Source organism: Pyxicephalus adspersus, chromosome 6, assembly GCF_032062135.1.
Source record: "Pyxicephalus adspersus chromosome 6, UCB_Pads_2.0, whole genome shotgun sequence".
Taxonomy (NCBI): Eukaryota; Metazoa; Chordata; class Amphibia; order Anura; family Pyxicephalidae; genus Pyxicephalus; species Pyxicephalus adspersus.
In genome coordinates, this window is record NC_092863.1 from 47,462,670 (window position 1) to 47,478,644 (window position 15,975).

Here is a 15,975-nt window from a genome sequence, read left to right on the forward strand (position 1 = left end):
AATTTCAAGAAGACACTGTAAAATGTTTACAAAAGTTTAAAGGATCTTTCAAGGTATAAAAGAAAATCACTACCAAATGCCCAAAGATTACTATACATTTATAAGTCACCATATGAACCTGATTTTGCTTTAACTTGGAAGTCTTGTTCATCCTGCCATATCTCTACCCACAAAGTGATTTCCAGTGTTAGGTCAACAACACCCTCCCTCCATATATCTCATGAAAATTGGATAATATTGTGGCTCAGATGCTTCCACTGATACATGTGTGTATTCTGCAGAAACAACCCATACATAGTGCCAAGTTGTATGCTGCACTGCAATGAACACTATGGTCAAAGGCGGGTCTGAAATGGTCCTTATTATTTTTTTTATATGGCAGGTGACATTACATAAAGAAACCACACATGGTAAATTTTAATATGATGTATTATAAATTAACCAATACCAATGTAACTTTTTGCCCCCCTTCTCACCTTGGCTAATATTTTTATATTTAAATTGTAAAAAGTACACTGCTCCATAGGAGGAGTACATATATAAGAGTGTTTAATAGTAAAGTGGATGTAAATGTGCATTGTGACAGTGCAGACACGTAATGCCTCCTATGTAGTGTCAGTATGTTTAAAGCATCATCATAAGAGTGAAAAGTAAGGACGAACACATTACCAGCTGTGCTGTGCTACATGAGGAATATGCCAGCCGTAGTGTGGGGCATCTTTCAGGGCACCTCCCAGCAGGGCTGCCTGGTGCATCAGTTTTTTGGGAATGCAGCCAACATTGACACATGTCCCTCCAATTCCCCATTTCGTGCCTAAGAAATATTTGAAAGATTACTGGTGCATATGTTATCAACCGCATATTTTATTCAGCTATCAATGCATTCAAGTTTAGGCAGCTGTACATGTGGAATACTTTCACAAAACAAAGACAAAATAGTTAATGATATATTTATAAGCAATTCACAAAACTTTTTTTTACAAAAGTGCTTGTTTTATCCTTCTGTGTGAAGGAGATGAGCAGATTAAAAATGTATTAGAAACGTGTGAATGTGCTTTAATGGTTTTAGGTAGACATGGGCGAAAATACAGATACATGTCATTCTCAAATATGTCCACTAGGTGGTGGTGTGTTACTTTCTATTTACAACAAAATACAGTTGTGTTTAATGTGGGGAAAAAACGAATAGAGCACCGCCTAGTGGATAAATTGAGATTGACACCAACTATAAAAGAAATTTATCTGCACTTTTTATTATGTCAATTTAAAACCCTTCAAATACATTAAAAAATATTTGTCCACCTCCGTTCACACAGAACATTCAATCAAACACTTTAACTTAACAAAATTCCTAAATCATTGTTTATGAATAAACTTCATAGTTTATCTTTTATTTTTTAGATTTACTTGTTAGAGATTTGATAAGACTCAAAGCAAATCAAGCGTGTTCTTTCCTACTGAAAGTAAGTTGGAGTAAGAATTGCAGTATGTTCCTGAGAAGCTAAAGCAACCAAGGTAAGCTAGGCCATTACTCTTATGTTTCTTAGAAATGTAAGCTGCTGTCATAAGAATCTCTCAAATTTCCTGCAAACCTTGGGAAAGCTACACCATAGGCAGACACATATATACTTATTTTCCAGTCATGGATAAGAATCTTAATTTGCCCCATGTGACTGTACAAATCTCCACTGACTCAGTTAACACTAAGAGTCACAAAACATGAGTATTCTTATGTGTATGCTTTGTAAGTTGATATTGCTGAGTGGTGGCAGATTTGACAGGTATGAACTGTTTTTTAGGGGGATTAGCAGGGCACAAAGTCTTTTTCATTTGTCTACTTAGTGTCATGCTAAGGTTTCTTTCTATGATTTATTTCATTGCTATGGACAAGCTGTTTATGTTACCTGACATGTGATGTGCAGTACAGCTGGTATGTTTATATGCACACACATCATTTGGTACCTTAGTGCTTAGAGATGTAACACAGACAAACCCCAATGTTCAGAGGTTTATCATTGTTTTAGGACTACGTTTCTTTGAGTTGGTATCTGCTACAGATGTACTTTTTTATACAGTGTTTAAAGCAAACAAGTGCTTTGTTCATGCAGTGCAAAGCAACATGGTAACTTTAATGGGGACTCCACCAAAAGTGCATATTCATGTTCCCTTTGCTCCTGAAATTTTTTACAGCCACAGTTTTCAGAAATTCTTTTTGGTATGGTAAGCATGTAACATACTTTCCTCCCACGTGAGTCTGTACTTGGTGATTGGATGTTCAGGATTCAGCCGTGTTAGAGCAGGGTAAGGATCTTAGGCCCTGTACACTACAAATCATGATTTATCAGTGGAACATAAATATTTACTCAGGTTTGCTTCCTGCTTTGCAACACTACACACTAGTTTAGTGGTTTACTGCTCCTGCTCAGAATACACAGTAGGCCTGATTTAGAAAAGCTCTCCAGGGCTGGAAAGGATACGCTTTCATCAATGAAGCGGAGTGATCCAGCAAACCTGAAATGGATCTGGTCCAGGATTATAAGAATACAAATTACTTTAAAAAATCCATTCCAGGTTTACTGGATCATCCTAAAAGTGTATTAATAAAAGTGTATTCTCTCGTGCTGTGGAGAGCTTTAAAAAATCAGGGACTGTATGTCTTAGCAGATTTACTAGGAAACAATGTAGTCATTATGATGATGTTTCTCAGGCTTGAAAAAATGTTTTCAAAATCCAAAAAGGTAGTTCCAAAAGTTTAGGAGCCAGCAAAAGCATATGCAGCTCTCACCCCAAGAGTTCATATGCACAGCACTTTATCACATTCACTAGCAGAACATGACAGCAGCTAAATAAACCAAGTGGCAGGTAGCCAGTCTGACTTGTAGGTCTGCGTGGCAAGCTTTTGTACATGATGCCCAGGACATTAGGATGCTTTTTTCAGTTGCCATGGTGAATGCAATTTGTCCAGCTTTGCTAAATTTGTTCACAGCCAGTCATTTTCTATTACACAGACTGTTCTAATTGAGAAAAAAACTTGAAAACCAGACGGCTTACTTTAATCATCTGAAAACATGTGATACATATTTACCACATAGTCATACCTTGGGGGGATGGCTCCACATAATCAAACACAGCAACTCTGATTCCGTGTTGGGCAGCTGAAAATGAAGATATAACACAAAGCCATGAAATGAACTGTGCAGGTTTTGGCTGAAAAAAGAAAATGTAGACAGAGGGGCCGAATGGCAAGAAAAATGTGGACTGTGTATAACATCATTCAGTATAATGTAGGAATAAAACCATATTCAGTACATGTACAAAACTCCTTACATCAAGTATAGGTTGCAAAGAATAATGACTGAATCATACAGCTGTGTTGATGGGCTTTTGTGTTGATAGCATTAGTTTTAATATCATTCAGAACTCATCAACATCTGAATTGAACTTGCAGTTGACCTTTTCCTGACCTGCTTCATGTGTGATTTGTATTCCTAAAGGCTTGTATAAGAATTAAAGTGAGGAAAAGCCTATTAACAAAGGCCCTAAACGACACAATGATCCAATTCATTTCTATCATTACATCCACACACTGCAGAAGGGGCACTTGGGATAAAACAGATAAACACAATGCTGAGCACCATGGAGAGTCAAGGAGCCTTAGGTCTACTTTTAGGTACAATAAACAGGCGGGGGAACCTGTACTTCATTTTAAGCACAGATGTATTCTTGTACTTTGAACCTCGATCTGCTCTTTAATACAGATAAAATAATAATCAGGTTGCAGTGTGTATCCAGGGGAATGGAGCAAGAAGAGTTCTGTGATTGGTGGATAGCCGAAGGATAGACTCTCCTCATGGCTTTCTTTGTCATTCAGTCCTGTTGTTCTTTCAAGTCACACTCCCTTTGATCTCTGTATAATCCTGGGCTCCAGCATGTTGTGATTTGTGACTAAAGCTTGAAAATGCTTTTAAAACACTTTTGTCTCTAGGTGAAAATGCACACTGCAGTAGTCTGTGAAATCAAAGCTAAGTAACATACACAGCTCTCAGAAAGAGCTCCTCATACACAGAATTCGGTTAGAGAGAAGAAGAGGAGGGAACTTGTCTAAGTCCATTACATCTATAAGCCTAACTAAAGTTCCACTAACAATCTGTGATGTAGCAGGGTTTTATTGCAGAAAGGTACAGGTGTGTCCATAAAATATGCTCACCTGTCTAATTATTCTCCTAAAGCAGAACAGATCCCTCTGGAGCTTTCTTGGATTGGATCCCGCACCATCCTGGAATCTGGTTTTGTCCAGGAAGCATCAGACCTGGCTATCTTCATCCATCTTTTACCTACGTCACCCCATCTCGCACTGTGCAGGCACAAGATCAGGTGACGTAGCCTGGTGTAAATGAGTGCCAATCTCACTGCGCATGCATGAGTTCTGCATTTTTTTTCATGTAGGAAGAAGCCGATCTCAGGCATGCGCAGAAGGAGCAGCCAGAAGCCTCCTGGGATGCCGTGGCAGTAAAGACAAAAGGGGAGGAGCTTCACCATGTTGAGTTGTGACTGGCACCCTGTTGTGTTCACCTCTGTAGGAAACAAAAGTTGTCTCTGCTTGGTTGATCATCAATAAACAAGGGTGGAGGACCACTGTACACCTGCTAAATTTTGCCCAAGATGAGAACGATTGTTCATCTCGGGCAACAAATAACAATCACCCCCCAATAATCAAATATATTTCAAACAGAAGATAAATGTATCATTCAGGTATTTAGATGAGAATCTTACCTTCTTTGGCACATGCCAAACCTCCAGAGCCTCCACCAATCACCAGCAAATCATAATCATAACGTAGAGCTGTAAGACAAAAATCAAAGCAATGAAAATCACCAGACTGTGCAGTGGTATTGATTTCTACCATCACACATATGCTAGGTGATATCAATTTTGGTAGCAGAATTTCCCCTTTTCCTATATGTATACTGGCTTCAACATATGCAATGTATGCAGTATTGGTCTACTCTCGGTTGGAGAATGGATCCAGATGCTGGGGAAATGTAATGCAGGGTGCTGGAATTTCCATCTGTGTCCCCATGAGGGAGATTGTCCTTCACTTCCTGTCCAGGTGTCAGATAAAATAGGAAATCTCCTCTCATAGTCTATAACCAGTTATGGTTCATCTGCTCAGTAATATGTCCTCAGAAATTCCAGCCTAGTGTCACTTCTCAATAGTTAATGTTTATTTAACCCCAACATAGAACTCCTCTTACTTGCTCCCCTTTAGTTTACTAACTATACCATTGAAAGCGTTAACATGTGCAAATAAATATTTATTATTCCTGCCAGAATTTCAGTCTGTCCAACTTTCTGTGTCACAGCCCAGTTTACTTCTTAGAACTACAGAACAATGCCGTCCTATATTAAACAGATGAGCGGGGTGTTCTGTGGCCCTCATTGCTCCATAGATACAGCATGAGGAGTGTTGCCATCCTAAAACAGGAAGTGTGTTACTGGCAGGATCAACTGTTGATAACTAAGTGGAAAGAAGCCTGAAAAAAGGAAACAAATGCCGCTGATATATTTAAGGACTGGTACGATGCAATATATTAAACTTCTCTTCATTGGTTTAGATTTCTTTAAAGCCCAATTCATGCCACAACTATTTATTGTTTTGGGTGCAGAATGGGAAGTATTGGAGCATCTGTCAGGTTTGTTTCTGACAGGGTAGAAATTTTAGACCCCCTCTGGTTTTGATTTATGTGTCCCTTGGTCAATGATGTTCACTTTCTTTATTTGTCATTACAACTACCAAATCCAGAATTTCAGAACACAAATAAAGTAAATCTTTCAGTCAGGACATTTATCTTTAGCTATGCACACGTTAGATTTTTGTTGTTCATAGTGAACAATTATAGACAGAAAATTAGTTCATCAGTTGCTGAAAAAGCAGCCGTGGACATTAAAATCTGATGATCTGCAATGATTTTTGGGTGTAATGAACAGATTCATTCTGGTGGTTGTGTGATCTATAAACCTCACACCTGCAGCCTGCTGAGCTTTGTGATTGTCACATTGTTGCTGTATGTACACAATCAGGGGATATTATGTCGTTCTTTGTTAACGTTCGTTAATTGTGTTTTATGCGACAATAATCTGACACGTGTGCATAGATTTAGTGGTTAATAACAGCAGACCTCCTTAGCATTGAAGATATTTCTCCTCACTTCCTGTTGTGTCATTAGTAGAGAAGGTGCAGGGAATTAACCCCTCGGGTTTAAAAAAATAAATAAAGAAGAAATGGCGTTAGGAGTATCATAAGCCAATGAAGACAGAACTGATCCAAGTGACTCCTCGGCAATAAACTGTATTGTCTGTCATTGGATCACTCGTTGAATCTCAGAGAATTTAATTGCAGGCAGTGGGATAAATGTCCCAATTAGTGGTCAGAGCGCCACCCTACAGCTACAATACACCATTAATGGCGCCTCCACCAATAGGCATTGGAACCAGAAGTGACCATCAGATGGGAGGTCAGACACAGGTCAGGGAAACCCCCAGCACCTCCTGAGGAATCCTGGCTGGGAATGGCAGCATTACATGGCAGGCAGCAATAACAGAGAGAGGTCACCCTGTCACCACCTGAATAGTGACCCCAACACTGGCAGATATAACCAGGAGGGACCTGACAGGAATAAAAGCAGCCTTTTATTCTATCTCCATTATTCACAGCACCATTCGTAGTGTATTACTGGTATAAACAGCGCCAATGGAACTACAAGCACCAGCATGCCCTGACACTTCATATATAGACAAGGCGCCTGTGAGCCCCCTTTCCCCCCTGCACTGCATACCTGCCAGTCCCCGGCTACACCTCAGTGCTATGGGCAGCCGTCTTCCCGCACAGCACCGCCACAGGGACGCCATGTGTGCCAGGACCCCACGGGCTGCCCGCTGTGTGCCTGTCACCAAACACTGACACTTATACGCCCAACCGGGTGTATCCGGCCCACCATTGTCACCGAGCCTGTATGAATGTCAGTTTATATAAAATAGCCGGGTGTTATGTGTGTTCTATAGATATCGGGTCCCAGCTGAGGTCACGTGACTGCAAGCAGACCCAGGCTCCCGCCTGACATGTGAGTACAGCATGGGCCGTGCAGCGCCTGCATGTTATGTGTTATGTTATCATTGTTATTATGATTATACCTATATAATATAAACATGTGATGTATGACTGAGTTTATGTTATCTGTAATATTGGTATTAATATTAATATACCTATACATAGCCTAATAATATAAACATGTGATGTATGACTGAATGCTGAGTTTGGTATTAATATTAATATACCTATACATAGCCTAATAATATAAACATGTGATGTATGACTGAATGCTGAGTTTATGTTATCTGTAGTATTGTAAATATTATTATTATACCTTTACATAGCCTAATAATATAAGCATGTGATGCATAACTGAATGCTGAGTTTATGTTATCTGTGTTATTATATGATACATAGACTAACATTTATGTTATTATTATTACTATTATTGTACAATACATAGACTAATATTTATGTTATTATTATTATTATTATAACTATACATAGCCTAATGTAAACATGTGATGTATAACTGAATGCTGAGTTTATCTGTGTTGTTGTTATATTTATTATTATACGATACATAGACTAATATTTGTTATTAATATTATTATTGTTGTACAATACATAGACTAATATTTATGTAATTATTATTATTATTGTTGTACAATACATAGACTAATATTTATTTTTTTATTGTTATTATAACTATAATACCCTAACAATATAAACGTGATGTATAATTGAATGCTGAGTTATGTTATCTCTATTGTATTATACGATACATAGACTAACATATTATTATTATTATTATTATTGTAAAATACATGGACTAATATTTATGTTAATATTGTTATTATAACAATACATAGCTGAATAATATAAACATGTGATGTATAACTAATGCTGCCGAGTTTATGTTGTGTAATATATGACCACCTCATGAAAAGGTGAGGTTTATTAAAACATAGGAAATTACTGGCAGGGTGTAAAAAACACATAATGATGTCTTTGAAGAATTGCATAAAGGCGCAGGCTGCTTATGTATTGGATATTTGTTATGATTTTTCTACCATTCCTAACAACAGTGTGGGGAATATATATGTAGGATTATGTGGTAAATAAACTGTTATGTGTAAACATTCACCCAGTTTTGACAGGCAAGTATTCACCCTATTAATAAACATGCTTTTTCTATGTTCACCCAACATTCACACGTTGGACTCTGTAACTTGTACCTTCTAATCATCCTTAATTTGAGGAATTGTCCCTCTTTCAGATACAAGTTCCCCTGCCCCTCTTTCCTCCTGTACACAAGTCAGTTTATTTTCAGCCCATGTGAGCTATCGGGCTCGTCTCAGGCGAGAATCTGGCATGTGTACAGAGGACATCCAATGTCGTTCATAGATCCGTCCTGGCGGATCCATGAATGATGGAAGATGAACGACCGCAATGGAAGAGAGGGGGAGAGAGTGCAGCAGGGTGCCGCTCCGTCATTTTTCCCCTCCCCGCTCTATAGAGAAGAACAGCGCTGTATGTACATAACTTGTTCATTCATTTTTCAGTCGTTTGTCGCTGGAAACAATCTTTTCCAATGACAATTATCAAGCATGTGTACGTAGCCTTAGTTTCCCCTTTTTAGCTGGATATATACACCTCTATAAAATGTACTATTTACCCCTTCTTATGATGTGGGGGCTAAATTCCCAAACATGTTTAGAGGAGACTCCTCACTTCCGTGACATCTAGAAAGATTTATAGTAAAAACTAAGAAATGTCACACAGCTGCCAATCAGACCAAAAGCTGCCACACTTTTTTTTTTTTTTTTACATGTGATTAATGATAGGAAAAGCAACAAAATAAAGAGAGACAATTCCACCAAAGCAAATGTAGAAATTCTGCTTCCAGTGGCACTGTGATGTTATTCCTGGATTTGTATCATTGTGGGTTACAGAGATTTCCTATTCTGCTAACACAAGTGAACACTGTGGCATGGGTGCTAGCGACTCACCTGTTGTTTACTTGTGGTTGCTCCTAAACCACCAGCATTTTTTTTTATCAGATGGTACATTTGGTTGATGTTCGGCATATGTTGTCCTTTTATATCACAATATAATTTCAGGAAATGATATGTGGGCTGTTTTTAAGTAGTAATGTATCCCCTGTTGTTACAATAGATATATGTATCCTCCGTTGTTACAACAAACAATTTCTTCTTCTCCATTTATACAGCACCAACTTTTTCGACAGTAATTACCCAACCTAACAAAAGTACATACAGAATGGCCAAGAAGGGTGGAAGCCATAAAAAATTGAGAGGTAGAGGGAAATTATTCACACCTTCTCCACACTTAGAAGTACCACATATTTTCTTTGTTCCCAGTCTCTACAAAGAGTGATTAGGGAGTAAAAAAAAAATAAGTATGGGGGGGGGTTAGGAATTAAAGATAAGCTGTCACTTTGCACAAGTTTTCTTTAAATTTCCCTTGTAGAATGGAGATGGCTAGAACCTTTGAATCTGAAAATACCCTCTGTGTTGTTTCGCTATCCCTCCTCATCCTCCTCCAAATGTAGGGCTTTGTTCATATTTGCATGTTTCAGATGGTATCATGTGGATAATTGTGTTTTCCATGCATTGATCTCTATGTAACATACAGTAAGTTTTTGCTGAAAAGAACATAAAAGATGCAGATGGTCCTCGTTTATACACCTCAGTGGGATGCCTACCCAAGTGTTGAGTGTGTTGACTATCTTAATGTGATTTTTACTAGTCCTATTACATTCTCTAGCCATATTCATTTTAGTCATATTTTCTGTGACATGAGTTTGTGATCACTTACAATGGGTATGGTGTGGACATATTCGTGAAAATATGATGTGAGCTACTTTACTATGAAAATGTGTTTACTGAGCATGCTATTGTTACCTAATATGAATAGGTTTCCACAGATTTCTATGGATATATTGGCTTCATCAGCTTCTGTGCTAAGTATCTAGTTTTCCAGTGTAAAAGAGTTTTTATTAATCTCCATGTTAGAATGGATTTAGCAAGCACAACATTAGCGCTGTTACATAGGAACTAGCTGCTGTAAAAGAATTTAGCATTGGTACTCATTGGTATAGATAGTCCCCTTCATTTCAGGGCACCATAATGTTTGGGATAATGTAATGATAGGTATATTAAAGCAGTCATGTTTAGTTCTTTGCTTCATAACCCTTGCATTCGATCACTGCTTGAAATCTGTGATTAATAGGCATCACTGGTTGCAGACCCTCTCTTAAAACTTTAAAAATCAGTTAAAAACTTATACCAATTCTCCCCACTTTATCTTCAACAAAATAGGTTGTGTGCAGAAATTTTAATAAATTATTTCACTGAAGGACCAGAATATTATATGGTTCATATAGTGGGATTTTCATAGTTTCAAAGAAAAACTACAAAAATAGCCTACATGACATTAAAAAAAGCAAATGGTGGTAGAACCTAGACACAAATCCCCAAAAAAATAACACATGTGGTAGAACAGGGCGACATCTTCCTCTTGTTCTGTGAAAATTGTTAGTTTTTATCTTCAAACACATGTGACAAAATATGTGGCTTTTTTGTGCCAAACACTTCCTATTGTTATCCAAGTTACTATTGGATATTTATTTAGATTTATTTGTGATTTGGTTTGATATACTTCACAGTAACTTGGATATTGGAATAGGAAGTATTTGGTAAGTTAATAGTTTAGATATTAGGTTCGTTGTTATGGGCTTGATTTATTAAAGCTCACCAAGACTTTCATCAGTGAAGCTGGGTGATCCAGCAAACCTGAAATGAATCTGGTCCAGGACTGAAAAAATTTGCTAACAAATAGAAAACGACTTTTAAGAAATCTATTCCAAGTTTGCTGGATCACCCAGGTTCACTGATGAAAGTGTATCCTCTCCAGACTTGGTGAGCTTTAATCAATCAGGGTCTATACCTCAATACACAGTAACTCTGTGGGAGCACTTTTATTTATGTGGTAAAACAATTTTTATGAGTTGTTGGATATTTGAAAGAGACATAATACACCACTATATTCATTTTGTATGATAATTGGGCACATTACCCTGGCTAAATTGGGATTATTTTGATGTTGATTGTAAATACACATTGAGTTGGTGAAGGAGCCACGCATAGTTGTTTGTGGATCAGGATATTATCTTTAAATATTTTTTTATATATATATATAAATTTATATATATATAAATACATTTTAAATGAAACAACTCAGATGCAATTGAGCTGCAGACTTTCAGCTTTAAATTAGTTGGTTGAAAAAAAAGATTGCATAAAAATGTGAGGAACTAAAGCCTTTTTTTTTTTACACAATCACTTTATTTCAGGGGTTCAAAAGTAATTGGACAATTGACTTGAAGGCTATTTTCGGGCTGGTGTGGGCAATTCCTTTGTTATGACATTATCAATTAAGCAGATAAAAGGCCTGGAGTTGATTTGGGAGGGGGGGAGTGCTTGTATCTGGAGGATTTTGCTGTGAAGAGACAACATGCGGTCAAAGGAGCTCTCCATGCAGGTGAAACAAGCCATCCTTAAGCTGCAAAAACAGAAAAAAACCCATCCGGGAAATTGCTACAATATTAGGAGTGGCAAAATCTACAGTTTGGTACATCATGAGAAAGAAACAAAGCACTGGTGAACTCAGCAACGCCAAAAGACCTGGACGTCCACCAAAGACAACAGTGGTGGATGATCGCAGAATAATTTCCATGGTGAAGAGAAACTCCTTCACAGCAGCAAACCAAGTGAACAATGCTCTCCAGGAAGTAGACATATCGATATCCAAGTCTGCCATAAAGAGAAGACTGCATGAAAGTAAATACAGAGGGTGCACTGCAAGGTGCAAGCCACTCATAAGCCTCAAGAATAGAAAGGCTAGATTGGACTTTGCTCAAAAACATCTAAAAAAGCTGATGAAACCTAGATCAACCTTCACCAGAATGATTGCAAGAAAAAAGTATGGAGAAGGCGTTAAAACAGCTCATGATCCAAAGCATACCACATCATCTGTAAAACATGGCGGAGGCAGTGTGATGGCTTGGGCGTGCATGGCTGCCAGTGGCACTGGGACACTAGTGTTTATCCATGATGTGACAGAAGCAACCGAATGAATTCTGAGGTGTTCAGAGACATACTGTCTGTTTAATCCAGCTGAATGCAGTCACATTGATTGGGAGGCGTTTCATAATACAGATGGACAATGACCCAAAACATACAGCCAAAGCAACCCAGGAGTTTATTAAAGCAAAGAAGTGGAATATTCTTGAATGGCCAAGTCAGTCACCTGATCTGAACCCAATTGAGCATGCATTTCACTTGTTGAAGACTAAACTTCAGACAGAAAGGCCCACAAACAAACAGCAACTGAAAGCCGCTGCAGTAAAGGCCTGGCAGAGCATTAAAAAGGAGGAAACCCAGCATCTAGTGATGTCCATGAGTTCAAGACTACAGGCTGTCATTGCCAGCAAAGGGTTTTCAACCAAGTATTCGAAATGGACATTTTATTTTCAGCTTTTTAATTTGCCTAATTACTTTTGAGCCCCTGAAATGAAGTGATTGTGTTAAAAAAGGGTTTAGTTCCTCACATTTTTATGCAATCTTTTTGTTCAACCCACTAAATTAAAGCTGAAAGTCTGCAGTTCAACTGCATCTGAGTATTTTCATTTAAATTTAATTGTGATAATGTACAGAACCACAAGTTAGAAAAAAGTTTGTCTCTGTCCAAATATTTATTTAACTAACTGTAGAAACTTTATATTAAATTAACATTGCTTTTATGCATATTTTATTGTTTGTATGATAATAGAATACAATTATTTGTCATTTTTATTTGATTTTGTGATAATTAAGGGGATCAGGGAAACAAAGTTTATTGTTTATTGATTGATTTTGGGATGTGACTTCACTGGTCATCTGTTGGGTTCTATGATATGTTACTATGTATGTATGTAGATAGATTGACACCCACCTGATGAACATGTAAGATGTTTGGTAGTTCTGGCAATAGTCACCTCCCCCCATAGTACTATTTGTGGGTACAACAATACTGTGTTACACTCTTTGCTGCGTGTATTAATAAAGCCTCACAGGGTGACTTTCGTATCAATGGTAAAATACTGAAATGCAATAGACTATGAAACATCAGCTGTACGCCATGACCATGTAATGCTTTTTGAATGAACTTGATTACTGCATCCAAAAAAGGGACTCATAACCTATCAACATGAGTCTTTTGAATTATGTGTTTATGTATGCAAAGTCAATGACCACTACTCTTCATATCCCTTGTAGAATTTTTGCAAAAATAATTTTCAAAAGAGATTTTTACTCTGGCAACCTTATTTATACAGGATGCAAATTTCTGTTTTATGTGCTTATGGGATTCTCCAATTTGCTTTGCTGAGTCCCTTACAAAGTACATACTTTTTATGTGATTCTATATACCATTAGTACCATGAGTTTTAGATTTGCATATTTTGTTCAGTCCTCCTTTCCTTTGAAAATAGCACAAATAAACTCACAGTTCACTAGCTAGGAATAAAATCGTCTGTCAACACAGCTGTCTCAACGTGTTCTTCTTCTCGGGTGCCAGTGGCATCATCACACAGGCATACATCAGTGTGGAAGATGAAACTAAAGCAATATCCCTTTGGGTCTATCACATCCGTCTATCCTGGGGAAAACCGGATTTTCATTACATCAAATCAGAACAGATGCTCTTATCAGTGAAAGTGAAATTCAGACCAAGTTGAGATGATCATCCGTCATCTGATGAAATATACATAAACTGATGGATTCAGCTTTTCACTTTTCATTTCCTCTAACCTATTTTAATAAGCTTGATTTGCACAGAAAATGTCACTAAGGTTCTAGGGAAGTCACAGAGAAAAGTATTTTGTAAGTCAGACATAGATAAAATGAAGCTTTTAATCCTAACTAAACTATCATGCTTGATGTACAGTTATCTATTTAAAGCTGAACTTGAGGCCAGCTACATACATAGTTTGAAATACATATCTGGGAGGTGTTTTACTCAGCTAATGACTTGCAGTACTACTGAGACTTTTTTATCCTTTTAGACATTCAGCCATATCTTTCACCTTTACTGCAACAGCTTGTTCAAGAATAAAGTAAAGCATGCACTAGATCTGAGATTGGATTTGGAATGAGCAGCAGCACTGTGGTTAAGATCAGTCCTCTGCTCACTCTGTTATCTCCTCTTGTCAGTGTGTTCTGTGTCAGCACATATGCATGTGGCAGAGCCTGATTGAATATTCTCATCATCTCTGTAGGTGGTGACTGAAGGCTTAAGACAAATTTAGATACCTACATTAATTTAATTAGCAAAAATTTTATTAGAATATCTAAAGCTAGAATATTTTGTAGTTGGCACTTTGCACATTTTTTTTATTGTTTTTTTGTGAGAAAATGAAACAAAGCTAAAGAATCGCATACATAAAATTGCAAAATATCATTCATAACTAGGCTACGTAGAAACATTTAATAATTGTCATTGGAAACGAACTATTAACGACTGATCGTTCGATAATCGTTAACAAAAAAGTGCCCAAGAACAGGCCAACGATGCTGATGAATGAGTAATGTCACTGGAAATGAACGACTGTACTGGCGGATCAGTTTGGGTGACAATCATTCACTATCTATTGTGTGTATGGTCATTCAGTGATCGTGGATGGTTCTGCAGAACATTTTCTCTGGTACACGTCACTTCCTGCATTGTTCTAATGATCGTATTTAGTGTGTGTACATTATTGGTGGATTATATTTAAACAAAATAAAAAAAAAAATCAAAATAATTGTGAATAATTATTGATCTTTCGTTAGTCGTTCGTTTTCCAATGACAATTATTGCACGTGTGTACCTAGCCTTAGACACTTAAACCAAAAAGGTACAATGGTTACATTTCCTATTTTTCAGAAACAACAAGTGACTATAAGAAAGGTTACAGTATAACATGGGTGAATCAGATCTCAATCCGCCGATATGCATACCATGAAGTTTGATCAAATATGCATGCAATACGTTTATTGGTATTCCCAGGTAGGGTTGCAATGTAGAATTGCCATACTTCAAAGAAGGGTCAGCCTTCAGTTCTTTATCCAAAGATGCTTCTCTCCAGTCCATTGGAAATACATGTTGTAATTTCTTATCCACTTTTCCACATCTTTTGGCAATACATATCCCCTGTAAAGTTCTCAGAGAGGAACGTAAAGTTCCAAAGATGGCCCTAGTTGGGGTTAGTGGTAAATAATTTACCAAACGGCACAAAGCGTTTGATACTACTAGCCTCCAGAAACGTTTGATCCTAGGGCAGTTCCATACCATATGAAATAGATCAGTCTGCGGTGCCCCACATTTCAAGCACTGGGGAGAGGTACAAGTCTCCATCTGATAGGAGCAGAGGGGAGAGATATATGCACCATGGAAAAGTTTTAGTGTCACCTTTCTATACATTTAGTCGGGAACCACTCTATGCTCTTCTAAAGTCTTTATGTCTCTACAGTTTTTAACATTATCTTTTATTTCTGCAACTGGTCAAAACATATATATTGTTGATTTATAGTTACATATTCTTGTTGCCACTGGCATGGTAGAAGGATGTGCAGTTTTATTAAAGGCTGTTACTAGGAGTCAATATCTTCCTTACAATCTTCCATCACTATGGAGACCCTGCCAGAAAGACATGTTTATAGTAGAAAGACTGCAGTATGTTGTTGGACATTTAATACTGCATCACAAAAAAATAAATATTGTCTGGTCTGTGTCGTATACTAAATCAAGTGCGCTGAATCCAAATCTGAAGTCTGATTATG

General features: G+C 37.5%; 2 protein-coding genes across 3 annotated transcripts in view; one reads left to right on the top strand and one right to left on the bottom strand.

Annotated features, from left to right (window-relative positions):
- TXNRD2 (thioredoxin reductase 2) overlaps positions 1 to 6,982 on the bottom strand; it is a 51,350-nt gene extending 44,368 nt beyond the window's left edge. For both annotated transcript variants that reach the window (XM_072415675.1, XM_072415676.1), the window contains exons 1-4: positions 6,837 to 6,982; positions 4,774 to 4,842; positions 3,099 to 3,155; positions 670 to 814 (exon numbers count right to left, since the gene is read on the bottom strand). In XM_072415675.1, the coding sequence (XP_072271776.1) occupies positions 670 to 814; positions 3,099 to 3,155; positions 4,774 to 4,842; positions 6,837 to 6,909 (344 nt within the window). In that variant the 5' untranslated portion in view covers positions 6,910 to 6,982. The remainder of the gene's footprint in view (positions 1 to 669; positions 815 to 3,098; positions 3,156 to 4,773; positions 4,843 to 6,836) is intronic.
- Positions 6,908 to 15,975, top strand: part of LOC140333781 (catechol O-methyltransferase-like) — a 36,654-nt gene continuing 27,586 nt past the window's right edge. The window contains exon 1 of the mRNA XM_072415678.1: positions 6,908 to 7,121. The gene's annotated coding sequence lies outside the window, so the exon portion shown is untranslated. The remainder of the gene's footprint in view (positions 7,122 to 15,975) is intronic.